The 16242-nt window shown below is 42.2% G+C and overlaps 1 protein-coding gene across 2 annotated transcripts; it reads right to left on the minus strand.

Annotated features, from left to right (window-relative positions):
• Positions 1-491: 491 nt before the first annotated feature.
• GCSAM (germinal center associated signaling and motility) lies at positions 492-14703 on the minus strand. Of its 2 annotated transcripts, XM_043449090.1 has the most exons (6): positions 14449-14701; positions 10862-10930; positions 7977-8021; positions 6964-7010; positions 2037-2065; positions 492-1165 (listed from the first exon to the last, which is right to left on the minus strand). In XM_043449090.1, exons 1-6 carry the CDS (start codon positions 14475-14477, stop codon positions 848-850), a joined length of 537 nt encoding a protein of 178 aa, XP_043305025.1. In that variant the 5' UTR covers positions 14478-14701; the 3' UTR covers positions 492-847. The 2 variants fall into 2 exon arrangements, with proteins under 2 accessions (XP_043305025.1, XP_043305026.1); XM_043449091.1 differs by lacking the exon at positions 10862-10930 and having other exon boundaries at positions 14449-14703.
• Between the last annotated feature and the right edge of the window lie 1539 nt (positions 14704-16242).

Consider the following 16242-nt stretch of genomic DNA (forward strand, 5'->3'; position numbering starts at 1 on the left):
AAAGAGTGAGTATTCGGGATAGTTGGGTGATCTTTGGATGCTGGACATCAAGGAGGATTTAGGAGGCTTTGAGGTCTGCAAACCACTTTCTACATGGGCCTCCATAGCAAGAGCTGTCATGTGTGTGGGGAGCGGAGAGAGGCTGAAAGTGCTCCGTGCCCCAGACCTGCTTCAACCAAATTTCCCCACTCATGGGTTTATTTGCTGGTATTAATTGCTGGAAACAGCGACAGACTTTATTTTCTTGGGCTCCAAAATCACTGCAGATGGTGGTTGCAGCCATGAAATTAAAACACACTTGCTCCCTGGAAGAAAAGCTATGACAAACCTAGACAGCATATTAAAAAGCAGAGACATCACTTTGCCAACAAAGGTCTGTATAGTCAAAGCTATGGTTTTTCCAGTAGTCATGTATGGATGTGAGAGTTGGGCCATAAAGAAGGCTGAATGCTGAAGAATTGATGCCTTTGAGTTTTGGTGCTGGAGAAGACTCTTGGGAGTCCCTTGGAGTGCAAGGAGATCAAACCAGTCAATCCTACAGGAAATCAATCCTGAATATTCATTGGAGGGACTGATGCTGAGGCTGAAGCTCCAATACTTTGGCCACCTGGTACAAAGATCCGACTCATTAGAATAGACCCCGATGCTGGGAAAGATTGAAGGCAGGAGGAGAAGGGGAGACAGAGGGTGAGATGGTTGGATGGCATCACTGACTCAATGGACAAGAGTTTGAGCAAGCTCCGGGACCTGGTGAAGAACAGGGAAGCCTGGCGTGCTTCAGTCCATGGAGTCGAACACGACTGAGCGACGGAGCATCAGCAAATTAAGCGTTGGTCCAGTCGCTTCATCAGAGATGAGAAAACTGAGCCTGAGGAGGGGGCGCGAGTGGGCGTGACTGTCTCAGGGAGTGAGGCAAGGTTCCGCCGGGCATGAGAAGTTCATACTCGTCCTCTGGGGAGGATGGGTGCTTAGGGGCGGAGGGCACGCGAAGGAGTGAGTACTCAGTCTCGGTTCCTCCCAGCGATGCTCTGGGCCTCTCAGCCTTGAGGGAAACATTCTCATAGGATTCTTCAGCAGAGATCCCCGACGGCCTTTTCCCAAGGACGCTGTGATTGATGAGGGTGTAGCACAGATCCTCCGAGGAGCCCTGGTCACCATTCTCTTGCTGGGTAAAGGAGAGCCAGAATTAAGACTTGGCCTCTTGTCATTCTTCTACTTCATCTCAACAAGGCTCAGCCTCGGGCAAAGTCTGTCCTCCATGACCACTTTCCCTTCACCTCTTGTTTATTTTTCCTAAATGGCTGCCCCACCCCAACCACCAGCCCAAGCTGCCAGACTTCCCATGCTACTCAGAGAATTCCGCCTGCTCAGGCGTGTCCTCTCTTCCCCGTATCCCAGAGTGACCTCCCTATATAATTCCCAAAGTCTCAAGACCATGAGGGCAGCCATCCTTGTATAAGAGAACAATCCAAAAACAGCTTAAAATGCTTGGGTTATGATGTTTAACCACCCACTCTAGAGATATTTACATTATTAAAGGAGAATTCACTCAGTTGAAGGTCTTCTTCAGTGAAATCTCAGGAGATAATCAGCAAAACAGCAAGGGACAGAAGGAGCACGGATTTGGAAGCAAGACTTTTGATCCATGCTTCTGCCATCTTGTCAGCTGTCTGGCTTTGAGGGAATATCACTTAATCCTTCTATAAAATGGATAGGAAAATAATAGTACCAATCTTATAGTGTTGTGACAGTTACATGAGATGATGCATGTGAAGCACTCAGCCCACATAAACTGGCATAAACTGCCTGGCATAAACTAAATGCTCAATAAATATAAGTTCCTTTCAATAAACTGTGCAACAGAAGTGGCCATAGCTTCTGCTACCGGACTCTGCGTATGTCCCTGGACCCACACGCACTGGCATCCAAAGGATTCAGTATTAAGGTCACAAGGGGTCTTGGAGGTCTTCTCCTGCTACCTGAAGTCTGCATTTCTACTGTCATCTCAGAAAAAGTCTCAGAGATGTTTGCATTACCTGAATGGGAGCAGATGATGTTTCTTCATCTGGAGAAAGAAAATACACTTAATGAATTTCAGGTCATGGGAAGATTTCTGGGAGGGGAGGAGAGAGGCACTGAAAGATAAGCAACCAGAAAACCAAGGAACAGCTAGGGTTCCTTCCTGGGCTATCCTGATCTTCAACACATTCCTGGTCATCTAAACAAGAAACAGTCAAATGTGCTGAGAGGCCAAGTAGAAGGAAGGACATTCAGTGGGTCTTGGACAGGATGTGACACATCCCTCCCTTTCTCACTCCTTTTCTTCTCTGTCCCTTCTTACCCAGAATTCATTACATGCCTGGTGGTGGTGGTTTAGTCGCTCAGTCGTGTCTGACTCTTGTGACCCTATGAACTGTAGCCTGCCAGGCTTCTCTGCCCATGGAATTTCCCAGGCAGGAATACGGGAGTGGGTTGCCATTTCCTTCTCCAGGGGATCTTCCCAACCCATGGATCGAACCCGGGTCTCCTGCATTGCAGGCAGATTCTTTATCGACTGAGCCACCAGGGCATGCCTACTGTGTACCAAGAATTAGGGAGAAAAAGAAGAATCAGAGATAGACCCTGTCCTCAAGTTGCTCATAGGCTAGCCACAAGGCAGAGGAAGTCTGTTTCTACTATAGGTGACAGGGGATGATGGCGGAGTAGAAGCTGGTGCTCAAGAATAGTTCTACAGAAAAGGAAACTCTCAGACTGAACCATTTTTGAGACCGGTGACAGAAACAAACAAAAGCAGGCCAATTGCTAAAATGTCAACGTACTTAAAACCAGCAGGTTCTGGCCACTCAGCAAAGAGGGAAATACACCAGCTCAATAAGCAAACAAGAGCATTCAATGGAAGCCTCAAGACATCACCCTACCCTGAAGATAGGTGTGCCCATTTTAAAAAACGAGGATTGTTGAAGGAACTTCTGAAAAAAAATCAAGCATACTAACATTCACGTTTTAGGGATCCCTGAAAGAGAAGAGTGAGAGAAAGAGGCAGAAAATATATTTAAAGAAATAATGACTGAAAACTTCCCTAATCTGGGGAGGGAAACAGGCATCCTGGTCCAGGAAGCAACAAGATGAACCCAAAGTGATCCGAACCAAGACATATCATAATTAAAATGGCAAAGTTAAAGAGAGAATTTTAAGGCAGCTAGAAAAAAACAGGAAGTCACATCAGGGGAGCTCCTGTAAGACTATCAGCTGGTTTTTTAGCAGAAACTTTCCAGGGGAGCGGCAGATATATTTAAACAGCCCAAGAAAACTCCACCCAGCAAGGTTATTATTCAGAATTGAAGGAAAGGTAAAATTTCCCAGACAAGCAAAAAGTAAAGAGTTTATCACCACTAGATTGACCTTATAGGAAATATTTAAGGATCTTCTTTAAGCAAACATTATAACTTAAGATGATATACAAAAGAAAATATCTCACTGGTAAAGGCAAATATATAGCAAAGCCATTGTATCAGCCACTTAAAAAGCTAGTATGAAGCTTAAAAGACCAAAGTAGTAAAATCAACTACAGTAAGAGATTAAGGGATACACAGAATAAAAATGTAAAATATGAACAAAAAATAAGCGTAGGTGCGGAGTGGTGAAAATATAGTGCTTTTAGAATGCATTCAAACTTAAGTGACAATCAGCTTAAAACTAATTGGAGAGATGGATAAATTCCTAGAAACATCCAATCTTCCAAGACTGATTCAGAAAGAAATAGAAAATATGAACAGACAAATTACTAGTAAAGAAATTGAATCAATCAAAAAAAAAAAAACAACTCCCAACAAACAAAAGCCTATGACCAGATGGCCTCACAAGTGAATTTTATCAAACATTTAAAGAAGAGTTAATACTGAGCCTTCTCAAACTAGTCCAAACTATTGAAGATGAAGGAATGTTTCCACATGCATTTTACAAGGTCTGCATTACCGTGATCCATAAACCAGACAAAGATACCACAGGAAAAAAATACATAGGCCAATTTCCCTGATGAATATAGATATAAAAATCCTCAACAAAATACTAAGAAACTAAATTCAGTAATACATTAAAAAGATCATATACCATGGTCAAGTGGAATTTATTCCAGTGGATAATTCCAAGTGGAATTATTCCATGGATAATTCAATATACACAAATCAATGTGGTATACCACATAAACAAAATGAAAAATAAAAATTATATGATCACCTCAACAGTTACAAACAAAGCATTTGACAAAATTTAATATCTATTTATGATAAAAACTCTCAGTAAACTGATTATAGAGGGAACATACCTCAGTATAATAATGGCCATATATGTCAAGCCCAGAGCTAACATCATGCTCAATGATGAGAAGATGAAGTCTTTTCTCTTAAGATCAGAAACAATACAGGTATGCCCAACACTTACCACTTTTGTTCAACATAATACTGGAAGTTTAGCCCCAGCAACCAGAAAAGAAAAACAGATAAAGGGCATGCAAATTAGAAGAGAAAAAATAAAACTATCACTCTTTGGAGATGATATAATATTATATATAGAAAACCCTAAAGATTCGACCAGAAAACTGTTAGAACTAATAGATAAATTCATTATGTTGCAAGGATACAAAATTAGCACACAGAAATCTGTTGCATTTCTATACATTAATAGCAAACTATCAGAAATTAAGAAAACAATCCTAGTTACAATAAATAAATAATAAAATACCTAGGAATAAATCTAACCCAGGAGGTAAAAGATTTGTATTCTGAAAGCTATAAGACATGGATAAAAGAAGTTGAAGATGACACATAAAAAATGGAAAGATATACTGTTCTCATGAACTGGAAGAACTAATATTGTTTTTCACAGAACTAGAATAAATGATCCTAAATTTTGTATGAAACCACAAAAGATGCAGAATAGCCAAGCAGTCTTGAGGAAGAAAAATAAAGCTGGAGATATTGTGATCAGTGATTTCAAACTAGACTATATTACTGTACTATGTTACTGCTAGTTTCCTAGTGGGTCAGTGGTAAAGAATCTGCCTGTCATGCAGGAGACTGCCTGCAATGCAGGAGATGCAGGTTTGATCCCTGGGTTGTGAAGATCCCCTGGAGAAGGCAATGACAACCAACTCCAGAATTCTTGCCTGGGAGGCCCTATGGACAGAGGAGCCGGGCAGACTACAGTCCATGTGGTCACAAGAGCTGAACAGTACCTAGCAACTAAACCACTACCAACATGCTATTGATACAGTAGTCTATGGTACTACTAGTAACCTGACACTGCCATTCTGGCTAGTATTAAAAAGACAACAGATAACACTGTTGTCAAGGATGTGGAGAAATGGGAATCTTTTTGCACAGTTGGTGGGATTGTAAATTGCTGCAGCATCTATGGAAAATAGTATGGAGTTTCCTCAAAAAATTAAATATGCAACTACCATACTATCCAGAAATTCCACTTCTGAGTACTGATACAAAGAAAACAGAAGTGCTAATTTGAAAAGATATATGCACCCCAAAGTTCTTTGCAGCATTATTTACAAAAGCCAGGATAGGGAAGGAACCTAAGTATTCCTCGATACATGAATGGATGAAGAAGATGTGGTATATGTATATGCAAGGAAATATTACTCAGCCATAAAAAGAATGGAATTTTGCCATTTGCAACAACATGGATGAATCTAGATGGCATTATCCTGAGTGAAGTCAAAGAGAGAAAAATATCATGATTTCGTTCATATGTAGACCTAGAAATAAGAACAAATGAACAAACACAACAAAACAGAAACAGACTCATAGATACAGAGAACAAACTGATGGTTACCAGAGGGAAGGGGGTGGGGGTACGAGCTAGTAGGTAACAGAACTTAAAAGGTACAAACACCCAATTATAAATAAAGCATGAGGATATACTGTGCAGTATAGGGAATACTGTGAATAGGACTATAACATTAATTATTCTGTATGGTGACAGAGAGTAACTAGATCATCTTGATGTGTAAAAATAAATGCACCTGAAACTAATGTTTTAAGTCAACAAGTTCAATAGAATTTTTAAAAAGTGTCTGTGAGTTTCAGCATTAGAGGTCTTATTTCTACTATTAGAGGTCATTCCTATTTCTGTTTTGCTTTGATTGAGACTGGGGTTTCCTGACACCCACAACTCCCCTGGGTGAAGTGGCTAGAGGTGGGAGGGCTGTACTATTTTTTTACACACAGGGCTCTTTTTTAAAATTCAGGGTGAATGAACCAGGCTCTCCTCTTTAAACCCAGGAAGGCAAAAGCAAAACTCATTTTCTTTTCTTCTTTGGAAACACTGTGGCCTTGTCCTCCTGCCCCCAATCTCCCAGTTAGATGTGGCACTATTCACCACCCTCTCCTCTGAATGCTTCTGTTTCCTTCATTTCAACCCTGCTTCCATCACCACTGGCCTCCTAGGTGGTCTTCCAGCATCCATTTTTGCCACTCTCTACTATTATCTGTCCTCTGAACAGCAAACTGGGTGATGTCTTTGATGCAAATACGATCATACTTGGCCCTTGTTTAAAGCCTTTCAGTGCCTCCTGTAACTCTCAAGGTGAAAAGATCCTAACAAGAAGCTTGGTACCAAGGTCCCACTCCTCCTGTGTGTGCTCTGCGCCCACGCTGGCCTCCTTGCAGTTTCTCACAGGTGCCTTGTGCCCACAGCTTTGGCTTTTATTGTTCCCATTTAACTCCTTCAGCCTGCAGACCTCAGGAGATACGGGAAGGCTATGGAGTTCAGTAAGTCAATTCTTCCCTCAGTGAGCTCCTGATTTAGTGGAGATAGAGACATGCAATGGGACAAACAGCAGCAAATGTGTAAGTATCACCCTAGATGTATGCCCAAGGTGCTTTGGGAGCGGAGGGAAGAAGAAAAGCTAAGTCTGTCAAAAGTAAAAATTATGTGAAAACAATGACTTACTTTGCTTTCGGGAGTCTTGTCGTGCTTCAAAAATGTGTATTTTTTTCCTGTAAAAGAAAAAGAAAGTAAATTGGTTGTTTTATTATTCAGAAACTCTCAAAGGGAGTTATACTCAACTATAAAAGCTCACATTTAACTCATTTGTTAAAGTTATAAGGCTTTTATAACGCCTCCTTCAGCCAGAGAAACAAGAAGATAGGAAAAAAGGACAACTGGAAACGAGACTGAGTAGAAATCTACTCTTTTGTGTTTCTCTGTCTCCCTCTGTCAGCTCCCTTCTCCCTTTTCTGAGGCTGGTATGGAATTGACTTATAAGCAGAGAACTGTGGTGATGATGTAGGTAACATTTTTGGAGTTTTCTTTCCTGACAAAATACCAATTTCTTTTATATTAAGGAGCCATTGTTATATACAATCTCAATCTCAGTCTCAATATGTGATATCTAAACAAACAATCAAGCCAGCAAGCCAACACCTCCCACAAAAGCCCTCAGAAAAACACAGTGTAAATATCATGGCAGCCAGTTATCATCTCAGGGGACAAGGGCAACATCTGCCCTAAGGAGAATGGTCATATGTCCTGGTTTGCACAGACAGTTTAGTTATGTCATTATCAATCACTTAGTGACCCTTAACTATTTTTAGCCTCCTTTTCATTTGCAGAAGTTTTCTGGTTTGGACAATGAATTATACGTCATCCTGGCTATGCCTTCTCTGTGCCTCTGTCCCAGGAGCTCGCTGGGATGTGCAGTGTGATTAAGGGGCCTTTCTCTACTTCAGTAGCCAGTTTCATCCTTGCTTCTGAGACTTTCCCATTTGAAGGGTGTGTAACCACCCATAAGACTAGTGTTCCTGTTTCTCACCAAACTAGAAGTGTGGTTTTCTCTGACTGATGCTAGTGCCTGCTTCCACCTTGGCCACAGCCAGTGGGAGATTCACAGGTAACTTACAGCAAACACCACACTGAAACTACACTTACAGAAAAACAGCCCCTGAAAAGAGTTCTCCACTCACCACGGAAGGCAGAAACACCCCTCAGCGATGTGGCAGTCCGAGCATCTGAAATACCCAAGAAATGATACATATCACAGGTTTAGTTTCTGCAACTTTGCTATGATGCCTCCCTTCCCTTTGTCATTTCTGTGGAAGACCTTTTTTTCCCCTCCCCCAAGAGAATATTCATTCTAGGTGAACTAGACACATCTATCACTCCAGAATGCTTTCATCCTCCCAGGACACTAACTGGACCTTTGGAAATATGACCTTTATCTACTCCTAATCAGAGAAGGAACTTGCTGCTGTGTTCCTAGCAAAGGCTTGCTCATCCCCACTTCCAGTAATATATGTCGCCTCTTGTGAGGAAGGACACACAGTTATTCCCAGGAAATCTAAATAAAATTGTGTGGACATTTTAGAAATTTCTTTTGGGCATGGATTAGACAATATTTACATAGGAGCCTGCTGCACTCTGAACTTCTCCTATTTATACTCTATTATATTAATATTTAATATATTTATTAATTTTAAGACTTTATTTTCTTGGGCTCCAAAATCACTGCAGATGGTACCTGCAGCCATGAAATTAAAACACACTTGCTCCTTGGAAGAAAAGCTATGACAAACCTAAACAACATATTAAAAAGCAGAGACATTACTTTGCCAACAAAGGTCCATCTAGTCAAAGCTATGGTTTTTCCAGTAGTCACGTATGGATGTGAGAGTTGGACTATAAGGAAAGCTGAGCACTGAAGAATTGATGCTTTTGAACTGTGGTGTTGGAGAAGACTCTTGAGAGTCCATTGGACTGCAAGGAGATCCAACCAGTCTGTCCTAAAGGACATCAGCCTTGAAAATTCATTGGAAGGACTGAGGCTGAAGCTGAAACTCCAATAGTTTGGCCACCTGATATGAAGAACTGACTCATTGGAAAAGACCCTGATGCTGGGAAAGATTGAAGGCAGGAGGAGAAGGGGACAACAGAGGACGAGATGGTTGGATGGCATCACTGACTCGGGCATGAGTTTGAGCAAGCTCCAGGAGTTGGTGATGGACAGGGAAGCGTGGCATGCTGTAGTCCATGGGGTCGCAAAGAGTCAGACACGACTGAGTGACTGAACTACTCTATTAACATTTGTCTGCTCACTGGTCCATATCTTACACTAGAACATGAGTTTCGCAAGGGCAGGACCAAATCTGTCTGTTCATCATGGTACAGACCACCAGCATATGCGACAGTGTCTGGCACATAGTAAGTATATTTTCAAAAAGTGTCTGATAAATGAAGGAGTAGCTAAGAACAGAGCAACTCTAACTGGCGCAGACCATCAGGTCTGTCTTCCTGACCCCGAGGTAGCTATATAAGGGCTTCCCTGGTGGCTCAGTGGTGAAGAATCCTCCTGCCAGTGCAGGAGACTGGGGTTCAATCCCTGGGTTGGGAAGATCCCCTGGTGAAGGAAATGACAACTCAATTCAGTATTCTTGCCTAGAATGCAAAAATCTATTGCACTAAGTGTAAGGGTCAAATGAAGTTAAATATGGACAAAAGCTATTTTTAAACTGGTTATTTCCCCCAGTCAACTTTTCTGCAATGTATTTTTACATTTCAGTTTGGAGTTTTGGTCTAGGGTAGGTTCAGACAACCTTCTCTGAAACCAGATGAATCTCTACAACGTGGGCTGGTGGTGATTTAGTCACTAAGTCATGTCTGACTCTTGCAATGCCATGAACTATAGCCTGCCAGATTCCTCTGTTCACGGAATTCCCCAGGCAAGAATACTATGTGGGTTGCTATTTCCTTCCCCAGGGGATCTTCCTGAGCCAGGGATCAAACCTGGTTTTCTTGCATTGCAGGTGAATTCTTTACCAAATGAATCACGTGGGAAGTCCTACAACGTGGGCTACATGCTAGCAATTCCGGGTTCCTTTCTCTTAACACAAAGCTTCCCTGGCCCCCGAAGTCTGCCCAGACTCTCCCTCCTTATAATGCCCATGGCCCTACTTGTCTGTTTCATCATTTGGACTGATTACTTTCACATACGTCCAGTGATACACACCAAATATATGAGCCTTTGTTTGTACTGAAGAAAAACACCCTTTCTATGGGGGTTGCCTATGTAGGCTTTGACTGTGCAGTGGCTTTTTCAAAAGCTTCTCCTGAAACCATGGGAAAAGTGCAGATAACTCTTCAGGCCACAGAACAACTGGCTCTATTGCACTTTGGGATTCTTGGATTCAGGGACACTCGTTTCATATTTTAGTGTTTCCCTGACACTCAAAAGTCCTGGTCAGGGGACTTCCGTGGTGGTCCAATGGCTAAAACTCTGCTCCCAACACAGGGGGCCTGGGTTCAATCTTTGATCAGGGAACTAGATCCCACATGCCACAACTAATAGTTTGCATACTGCAACTAAGACTTGACGAAGCCAAATAAATAAAATTAAGGGGAAAAAAAGACCTGATCAGAAGGGACTGATGAGGAAGGCTGCATTTAAGAGCATCATGGTAATCACAGGTGTCTCTCTCCCCAAAACTTTCAATAACTGTAGCCATGTGGGGAATGTGGTCACCTCAGAAACAGAAACTCAGAGCTTAAAGTGAAATGGCCAGAATGGGGCTGGAGAAGAAAGGGACATGAGATTAACAGACAAAGAGACAATAGGAAATAAGGGTCTTCTTTCCACTTCTTTGGGCTATACTAGGTTCCCAGCAGAATGGCACATCTCCTGTCCAAAGGTTCAGAGTATTTTTGTCTTTTGTCTTGTCTTTGCATTTACTATTGTTACAACTGCTGTTGGGTTGAAGCAAGGTCTTCCATTCTGGGGTGTGTGCAGCCCAGGACCTAACAAACTTCATTCCTCACAGGTAAAGCCTGGGAAAATTGCTGTTGGATTTGGTCTCACCTGGATAGTCTCAGTTTGGGGCTTTGACTTCTCAGATTCCAGGGTGTTTCTTGAGTGTTCTGCTGCCACCTAAAACTCAGCATATCAAGAATGAGCTAAGTCTTTGCTCTCCAGCTTCCCACCTTGCTTGATCATTTTTCCAGCCTTCCTCACTTCTGCTATTTGTAGGTGAAACCCCAGCATTGCCTCGGCTTCCTCTTGCTGCCCTTCCATTTGTGAATATGCCCTTCTAAAGCACACACCCCAGTCTGTCCTCGACTTGACCTCCTCTCCATTGCCACTGCAACAGCCCCCCCAGTTTTCTCCAGCAACTGCTGTACACAACCAGGCCCCAATCTTTTTTCCCCAAACCTAGGCCTCCTTGTGACCACGAGATGCCAGGGCACCCAGAAGCCTGTCTGCTCAGTTTGGTTTCGGGGACCCTGCACTCAGGACTGGAAGGGCTCAGGCCTTGTCTCACGTACACTGCAGTTTTCACAGAAAGTACCAAGGCAGAGAGCGCAGGATACAAGGGAAGGAGAGAATGAAATGGAGAAAATAGATTGACTCAAAGTCTGGGTTGGGTTTCTGCGTAACTGTCCTTTTACTAGTGGGGAGTGTGGGGTATAGAGGAAAGCAAACTAAAAGCTAAGCATGATTCACCATGTGCTCATTATATATGGGCACACGGACTGTAAATGCTACTTGTTTACATGTACATTATTTATTACGCATACTACTTGTTAAGTGTAAGTAACATACACATTTTTTTATGTTATATTTCATTTAATCCCAGAATAAACCCATGAGGTAGACATTGTGAGTCTATGTCTTATCCATGAAGAAACTGAGATGAAAAAGCTTATGCAACTTGTCTGAGGACAGGTAAGTGAGAGTAAGGGGGAAAACTGAGTTTGCTCCTGGCAGACTCGTCCTCTGAGACTCTGAGCTCCTTTCATGAAGGGAATCAGTGCCATTCTGCCTAATGAGGGGGAGTTTCCTGGATTTTTGTAACAATTTTGATCTGGAGAGACAAGGTGGAGTGTGTTGATTGGATGATAACCAGGTGGTAAGGGTGAAGTTGAAAATCAGATCCAAGTAAATATGAGACTTTTGAGTATATTAAGGAAGATATTTTCAATCAGTATAGAAATGAAGATTCTGGGCCGAGTAATTAGGTGGAAAAATACATATTTCTATCTGACATCATATAATGAGTGTATGATGCTAAAATGTAAAGCAATAAAACCATGAAAATTATACTGTGGATCTGTCTTATCTTGGGATGAGGAAATAATTTTAAGCATAAATTGGTAGAAAGCAAAAAGCTTTCTAGATTTAATGCAATTATGTTTAAACATATAAGAATAACAAAAATTCTGTATGACACAAGACACAGGGACTGGAAAAATAATTTTTGTAATATTTATGATAAAGGGCTAATTTCTTCAAGTAAAAATACCTTTTACAATCAATAAAAGAAAGTACACCAAAATCCAAAACAAAAATTGGCAAAAGGAGTATTAACCCTTCATAGATGAAGAAATACAAATCTCTGATAAATAAAGACAGTAAAATTAAGATAGCACTTCTAATGTTATAAGTAGTTTTGTGATTTTCCAGTTTACTTTCTTGTTTATATTTTATTCTCCAATTTCTTTTACAGCAAACATGTATTAATGTCACATTTCTTCACCCTCTCACCAAAGTTCTAAAAAACAAAATTATAGATGTAACATCAATCTTAACTTTCTGTCCATCATATCTGTATTTTGTTTTATTTTTCTTTTCAAGACATTTATTTAGGTTTCCAAGCATTCATTCAGCATTTATTGAGTGCCTACTCTATGTCAGAAGCAATGTTAGAAAACACAAATTCAAAGATGAATAAGAAACAGTCTCTACTTTTGAGGACCTCACATCTAGACATAAAAACAGGGATTTATAATCTGATAGAAGAATGCAAGGGTTTCAGATTGACAAAGGGCTGTAAGTATCTGGAGAGAAGTCCTAGACAGCACTGACCCTCATGGAGGGCCAGAGACATTCCATGGCCTTGCCAAGACTCCTTTTGTCTGGTAGTTTTTTGGATCCTATGTTCAAGATCTCAGTAGCATGAACCGAGCTCCGGGACACCAAACATAATCCTGTAAAGACCACGTTCCACCTTCCCAGCTAACTGATTTTCACCATCTCACTTTGTACTGGAGGGACTCCTTTGTTTAGAGTGATACTAATTTTTACAGTAAAAGAAAAAGAAAGAAAACGAAGTCACTCAGTCATGACTCTTTGCGACCCTATGGACTGTAGCCTACAAGGTTCCTCCATCCATGGAATTTTCTAAGCAAGAGTACTGGAGTGGGTTGCTATTTCCTTCTCCAAGGGATCTTCCCAACCCCGGGATTGAACGCAGGTCACCAGCATTGCAAGCAGACAATTTTACTGTCTGAGCCACCAAGGAAGCCATTTTTACAGTGGCCACTGTTAATGAAGGTGATGGTCAAACTGACTAGTATCTCTTAGTTACTGAACCTGACTGTGTACCATGGGTTTGAGCAAGCTCTGGGAGTTGGTGACGGACAAAGAAACTTGATGTACTGCAGTCCATGGGGTTGCAAAGACCTGGACACGACTGAGCGAGTGAAGTAAACTGAACTGATGTACCAGTATCATGCTAGCATCACACACACTAGACTCCTCCAAAGTAAGTATTGTGCTACTAATTCCACTTAAAATAATGAAACTAAGGTTTAGAAAAAAGTTAAGCCAAGTTCCCTACCAATTTCAATGTCCTCTGCTTACCCATTGCAAGGATTGTATACCAGCTAAGGTCTTACGCTATCAGAAAGTTTGCTGTTTCAAGCTCTGAAGTGAAGAGAAGTGAAAGTCGCTCAGTCGTGTCTGACTCTTTGCAGCCCCATGAACTGTAGCCTCCCAGGCTCCTCTGTCAATGGCATTCTCCAGGCAAGAATACTGGAGTGGGTAGCTGTTCCCTTTTCCAGGAGATCTTCCCAGCCCAGAGATCAAACCCAGGTCTCCCACATTGCAGGCAGATTCTTTACTGTCTGAGCCACCTGGTAAGCCCAAGACCACTTGTGTGGGTGGTCAGGTCTCCAGCACTGCAGGCAAATTCTTCACTATTTGAACCACCAGAGAAGCCCACGAATACTGGAGTGGGTAGCCTATCCCTTCTCCAGAAGATCTGCCTGACCCAGGAATCAAGCTGGGGTCTCCCTCATTGCAGGCAGATTCTTTACCAGCCGAGCAACCAGGGTAGTGGTGTTTTTATGCTCTTTGTGGGGCATTAAGAGCTCAAAAGAGTATCCCCTTCCTGCCCCAGAAAGTTGCTCCATTTCTTAGAGAAGCCTGCACAGAACTTCCTTGATTAAGTCCTGCCTTTCAGTGGTCCTGCACTCGTGGTTACCATGAATCTGGGAAGAAGGCCGCCGATAAGGGACTGAGCATGGTCACCGGCATGCAGCAGGCATGTCATGCTTATTAGCCCCTTACCTGGCTGCCTTCTCCCAGCCAGCAAACCTCTTTTTCTCCTTCCGGCCCTGTTGCCCTGACCCGTCTCTCCTGCTCCCCCTCAGGGAGTTTGGACTCACCTGTTTTCCCTTGGCAGCAAGTTCCCCATCCTCTCAGTCCTTTGGGGCCCTCGCCTCGACCTGCCCAGCAGGCAGGCTGCTCCTGACTTGGAGAGGGGGCTGAGCGGCTCTGGCCACCAGGGCAGGGGGAGCTGAGGGGGGTGTGCCCTCTGAGGAGGGGAGGAGGAGCCCGGGGGAGGCGATTCAGAAGCGCCCACAGCACAGCTTCCTAAAATGTCAGAGGCCGAATGAACCAGGCTGTATTTGTAACCAGAAGCTGTTAGTCAGTGAGGGCTTTGAACAAATGGGGAAGCCCCATCTGCAATTGTAAACAGGTCGTAGGGGCTTTTCACTTCAAACGCCTAAACGCCTAAATGTGTTAGATCACTTTGTAGTCCTAGAAACATCAGAAGGGGAACTTTGTTTTAAAACAAAAAAGCTTAAAAATCAAGCCATAAACCAGTAGAAAATATTAGCAAAACATACATCTGATAAAAAGATTTTTATCCAAAGCATGCAAAGAACTCTCAAGACTCACTAGGAGTAGAACAAACATCAAATAAGATGGGCAAGATGGGTAAATTATTTGAAAAGATATTCATCAAAGAAAATATACAGATGGCAAATAGATTCATGAAAAGATGTTGAACATTGCGAGTATAATGATGTAAACCAAAACCACAAAGCATTACTTTTGCACACCCATTAGAGTGGCTAACATTTGAAAATGAAAACAAAAACTGATAATACTAAGTCCTGACAAGGAAATCAGAACATCTGGAAGTCTCATGTATTGCTGGTGGGAATGCAAAATGTTTCAGCCTCTTTGGAAAAGAGTATGGCATATCCTTACCATACAACCTAGCTCCTAGGCATTAACCCAAATGAAATAAGAAATCAAGAACTCTAAGAGCTTGTATGCATATGTTTATAGCTTCTTTACTCATAATTACCAAATAAAACCCAAAGCCTTTGACTGTGTGGATCACAATAAACTGTGGAAAATTCTGAAAGAGATGGGAATACCAGACCACCTGACCTGCCTCTTGAGAAACCTGTATGCAGGTCAGGAAGCAAAAGTTAGAACTGGACATGGAACAACAGACTGGTTCCAAGTAGGAAAAGGAGTATGTCAAGGCTATATATTGTCACCCTGCTGATTTAACTTATACGCAGAGTGCATCATGAGAAATGCTGGGCTGGAGGAAGCACAAGCTGGAATCAAGATTGCCGGGAGAAGTATCAATAACCTCAGATATGCAGATGACACCACCCTTATGGAAGAAAGTGAAGAAGAACTAAAGGGCTTCTTGCTGAAAGTGAAAGAGGAGAATGAAAAAGTTGGCTTAAAGCTCAATATTCAGAAAACTAAGATCATGGCATCTGGTCCCATCACTTCATGGCAAATAGATGGGGAAACAGTGGAAACAGTAGCTGAATTTATTTTTCTGGGCTCCAAAATCCCTGCAGATGGTGACTGCAGCCATGAAATTAAAAGACGCTTGCTCCTTGGAAGGAAAGTTATGACCAACCTACATAGCATATTAAAAAGCAGAGACATTACTTTGCCAACAAAGGTCCATCTAGTCAAGGCTATGGTTTTTCCAGTAGTCATGTATGGATGTGAGAATTGGACTATAAAGAAAGCTGAGCACTGAAGAATTGATGCTTTTGAACTGTGGTGTTGGAGAAGACTCTTGAGAGTCCCTTGGACTGCAAGGAGATCCAACCAGTCCATCCTGAAGGAGATCAGTCCTGGGTGTTCATTGGAAAGACTGATGTTGAAGCTGAAACTCCAGTTTTGGCCACCTCATG

Source organism: Cervus canadensis, chromosome 27 (genome assembly GCF_019320065.1).
Source record: "Cervus canadensis isolate Bull #8, Minnesota chromosome 27, ASM1932006v1, whole genome shotgun sequence".
Taxonomy (NCBI): Eukaryota; Metazoa; Chordata; class Mammalia; order Artiodactyla; family Cervidae; genus Cervus; species Cervus canadensis.

Excerpts from the sequence above, each read along its gene's own strand:
- GCSAM (XM_043449090.1), bottom strand. The coding sequence starts at position 14,477 with ATGGGGAACTTGCTGCCAAGGGAAAACAG. Across the intron at positions 7,011-7,976 it reads GGGTGTTTCTGCCTTCCGTG|GAAAAAAATACACATTTTTG; the intron begins GTGAGTGGAGAA and ends TTTCTTTTACAG. Across the intron at positions 2,066-6,963 it reads ACAAGACTCCCGAAAGCAAA|ATGAAGAAACATCATCTGCT; the intron begins GTAAGTCATTGT and ends TTCTTTCTCCAG.